The following is a 4,781-nucleotide window of genomic DNA, read 5'->3' as shown; positions in this document are numbered from 1 at the left end:
TGATATATACACATGTAGAGTGATTTACTGACATTCCACTGTGATGTTTTGATTGCAGGTTGTTTATCCTCTTTCTGATCGGCATCAGCATTGCCTGGGTGCCCATGGTGCAGTCAGCGCAAAGTGGGCAGCTCTTTGATTACATCCAGTCCATCACCAGCTACTTGGGACCCCCCATTGCTGCTGTCTTCCTGCTTAGCATTTTCTGCAAGAGAGTCAATGAGCCAGTAGGTATTGTTCTGGCATGTTCTGAGAAGCCAGCCTGACACAGAGTTCCTATGAGATTGTAAAGTGACCCTTAGGATAGTCAGGCACTGTGTTTGCTGAGGAGTAACTTGGAGTCTTGAAGAAAACCTCAAATGCTATGAGTTTTTTAAGATCCTCTTGAGGATAAAGAATAAAGAACAGAAAGCGGTTAATTGGCAAAAAGAAATAAAGCCTCAGCAAATTGTATCAATACCATACATATGAACTAAAATTGAGAAATATTTTTGGAAGGAATAAATGTTTGAGGAACCTATTTTCCTTTCTCCTTATCATTTATTCATCTAGTAAGTATTTCCAGATGCCAGGCATGATGAGACTAGAATTAGCAACACAAAATGAATTAAAAATGTCTTCCTTCCTTGGCTAAGCTTTCAGTTGGGATGGGAAGTAAATGTGCAATTGTACAGTGGAGAGATGATGCTGATTTGGAGCTGTGTCCAAATTGCTGTGGCCAAAACAAGGCAGGTGTACCTATCCAGTGTTGTTTAGCTTGTTCTATTTAAGTTAGAATAAAGTTATTAGGAAAGAGTCCACAGTCTCCTGTACAGAGAGAGTGACTTGGACAAAGATGCTGGAACACAAACATATAGGACATGTTTAAAAAATACTGGAAAGTTAGCATACATAGAATATAAAGTATAGGAGTAGTAATGGCTAGTGAAGAGGCAGATCAATACTAGACAAAATCACGAAGACTCCTTCTGAGCATTCCTCTAAGTGCACGTTGTAATTTGTGACTGACCCACATGAGGCCTTCAGAAATAGACATGATTTTTTGGGTTCAGACTAATTAAAAAGACAGCAAGCAAACAAAGGACAGAAAGGGAAGAGAAAAGAAATGATAATGGAGGAAGGGAGAAAAGGAAGGAGAGAGGAAGGTTGGGAAGAAGGGAAAAAGAAAAGCATTAAAAAATTCTTGAAACATAGTGTCTGAATATTTCTATTCTCTTGTAGACTTCCATGTTTCTCATAGATGAACCTAAGATTTAATGTCAAAACACATAGCATAATTTTATGTTCTCAAACTAAACAAAAAGACTGGATATTGATAAGAGGGAGAAGAAAGAAATATCATGCATATTTTTATAGACAAGTGCCTTTTTTTTTTACCCACTCCTCCAAGCCTTAATTCCTTTTTCCATATCTTCATGGAGGGCAAATTACAAGTAATAATAATAATAATAATAATAATGATAATAATAAATTTTTAAAGAGAGCACAAATCATAATTAAATCAGAAAAAATTGCAAGTGATACAGAATTTCACTAAACAAAGTAATATGAATTTCACAGTATTTGTTGTAATATACAGTGTTATCTCCAAACAGTTATTCATATTTACAAGTAATTATTTCATATCTGACTAGAAGCTGTTAGTGATAGTAGCTGTAGGTGGAGAGATTCAAATTGTTTTTTAAGTTAAAAGGAATTGTTAGAATTAAGGCTTAGGGTTAATGATCTATACCTGTTATTAGATACATATTATATTTTGAATCCTTGATTTATGATCAAGTACTGCAAGCTTGGCTTAGTCCTGAACTCCAGTGTCCCAGCTTCAGATGCCTGGGGCTACCATCTTTCTTAATTTTAATTCTTTGCCTTAGTTCACCCTCTAGGAATGTTAGAGTGCCCAGGCATTTCAGGGATTTTGCATTAGTTAACTCAAGACTTTTCTTTCACAGGGAGCCTTCTGGGGAATGATACTTGGATTTCTGATTGGGATTGCTCGTATGATTACTGAGTTTATCTATGGAACTGGGAGCTGCATGGAACCCAGTAATTGTCCCACAATTATCTGTGGGGTGCACTATTTATACTTTGCCATCATTCTCTTTGTTATTTCTGTCATCACCATCCTCGGCATCTCCCTCATCACCAAGCCCATTCCAGATGTGCATGTGAGTATCTACTTGGAAGACCTTTCCTGTCCTTATTTCGCATATAGACTGCAATGCTCTTCGTTGGCCTTGGCTCCTTTAGATATCTAATACTTGTCTGATTAACACAGTGCATACTTACCATCAGCTTCATGTAGGAGGATACAGGGCAGGAAACATGGTACACAAGTCTAGCAGTAAGAAGAGTATGTCTTCAACAGAGTCTCCCAAGCCCACACTTCAGTGTAAGGACTCTTTCCTGTATCCCAGGGACAGCTTAGGTGCAAGGGAAATGAGATCACATGAGAAGACAAAAGACTACTGTGGCTCAGAAGCCCATGTCCAAAACAGGAGCTAGTATTTCCTGTAACAGTCCCGTGGTCAAAGCTTTTGGAGCTCCCAGCAAGGACACACCTAGCTATAAAAATCATGGCATGTAGGGAACCTGTTATGGGGTTTCTTTCTTATTTTTCCCAATTAAGTCACTAAACAGTTGTTTTAAGAATTTAAGATATTTTAAACAAGATGTCTTGGTCTTTTTCTGCTTCTACACTACAAAACCACAGAGTGGGTAAATTCTGAACAATAAAAAATAATTTAGCTCCAGTTCTGGAAGAACTGCATCTTGTGAGGAGTTTCTCACAACATGATCATATCAGCAATGGCAGCATGGTAAAAAGTATCACATTGTAAGGAAGAAAAAGAAGAAGAAGGAGAAGGTAAAGGAGAAGGAGAAGAAGAGAGAACCAAATTTCATCCTTTTATCAGAAAAATTATCATGATAATAGTATTAATCTGTTCATGAGTGCTGGTGATTTAGTTATCCCTTAATGTCACAATGGCAATTAAATTTCAACATAAGTTATGGAGGAGACATTCTACCTGAAGTATATTAATGTTTAGTTGGTTTAAGATTTCAAAAATTATAAATGTATTTCTTTTTTTTTTTTGTGTGGAACCAGGGATTGAACTCAAGCCCTTGCACTTGCCAGGCAAGCACTCATTCCACTGAGCCATCTCCCCGGCCCCTTAAATGTATTTCTTTACCTCTGAATGTCCCCATTGGTTTACTTTTTAAAAACATAGCCTTACCAGTCCAGTTAAAGATGATCAATTACATGCCTATTTTACCATAAGTAATATAGTCTTCTAACTCAACACAGACAACATTCCATTTTTTTCAGGTTTCAAGGGAACAGAGATACAAAGTTAACCCAAGGTCATATTTATTCACAGAGAAAGAGAGAAAGAGAAAGAGAAAGAAAAAGGGTTTTGGTGATGCTTTCTTCATGTGAACACAAGTACAAGGGTGTAAGAAATATCTAAGAGACACTGAATTTCTCTGTCAAGTTTTCAAGACAACAAAACACTGTCAAACAAAACTGCTTTTGTAGCTACAGAATCAACATCAAGTCAACTGACTGGATCTGTCACTGTCTTTATGTTGTACCAACAGCTTCCTCACATCTCAGTTTTTGAAAGTATTAGAGCTCCAAATGCATTGAGTTCTGTGCTTCTTTTTAAGGCAGAGTAAGGGCAGGGGAGATGGCTCAGTAGAATAAGGGCTTCCCTGGCAAGCACAAGGGCCTGAGTTCAACCCCCAGTTCTTTAGAAAAAAAAAAAAAAGGCAGGGTAAGCAAGATAGTTACCAAAGGGCATGGCTGATATGAGCACATTTCACTGAGTTTCAGACTACAAGCTTCTGGTGTATACTGCATATCAATAGAAACTGCCTCCTACTCTACCTTTTATAATATGGCTCCTAATTCTATATTTTACTTTTTAAATGTTCAGGGGATATTTATTTTTTATTATTAGTGTATGCTTGTGATGCCTATTAATGACACTCATTTGTGAAATGGGTACATCTACATATTACATCTTAATCATTTTTACTGATTAATTTGGAGAAATCTTTTCTCCCTCCCCTCCCATGCTCCTCTTTCTTAGATTTCCTCCCCATCTTCACAAAGTTCAATTCCCTGTCTTGTACTATCTTTCTTTTATTTTACTTTTAAAATTATTTATATTTCACATTTCTCCTATAAGAGAAATCATGAAGCATTTAATCTTTTTCATCTGATTTACTTCACTTAGCAATATGGTGTCAAAATTCATCCATTAACCTACAAATGACACAAATTTATCCTCTATAACTGAGTAGTACTCTATTGTGTATACAGACCATACATTTTTATTTATTCATCTGTTAGTGGATAGATAGTCCACTTCTATAATTTAGCTATTGTGAATTGGGCTGCTAGAACCATGGGCTTGCCTGTATTGTTTTTTTTTTTTTTTTGCCTGTATTGTTGTAATATGATGACTATTTGGAGAAGACACCTAATAGATAAAGGGCTAGACCAGATGCAATTTCTAATTTTAATTTTTGGAAGCATCTTCATACTGGTTGTACTAGTTTATGTTCCCACCAACAATGTGGAAGAGTTCCTTTTTCCTTACAACCTCCCCAGAATTTGTTGTCTTTTGAGTCCTTGATTATCAGTGGGATACAGTAGAATGCCAGTGTTGTTTTGAGTTGTATTTCTGTAATGACCAAAGATGTTGAATATTTTTTATGTGCTTATTGGGTATTTGTTCTTCTTTTGAGAAATGTCTATTCATTTCAATTATACA

At 36.4% G+C, this 4,781-nt stretch overlaps 1 protein-coding gene across 1 annotated transcript in view; it reads left to right on the top strand.

Annotated features, from left to right (window-relative positions):
* The window catches only part of Slc5a1 (solute carrier family 5 member 1), an 80,779-nt gene that overhangs the window by 67,278 nt on the left and 8,720 nt on the right, over positions 1 to 4,781 (top strand). Inside the window, exons 12-13 of the mRNA XM_004645498.2 lie at positions 59 to 227; positions 1,950 to 2,165. Of these exons, the coding sequence (XP_004645555.1) occupies positions 59 to 227; positions 1,950 to 2,165 (385 nt within the window). The remainder of the gene's footprint in view (positions 1 to 58; positions 228 to 1,949; positions 2,166 to 4,781) is intronic.

The sequence above is a fragment of the Octodon degus genome, unplaced genomic scaffold, assembly GCF_000260255.1.
Source record: "Octodon degus isolate 3935 unplaced genomic scaffold, OctDeg1.0 scaffold00230, whole genome shotgun sequence".
Classification (NCBI taxonomy): domain Eukaryota; kingdom Metazoa; phylum Chordata; class Mammalia; order Rodentia; family Octodontidae; genus Octodon; species Octodon degus.
Note: the sequence above shows the minus strand (reverse complement) of the source record. Positions and strands in the feature narration are given on the sequence as shown.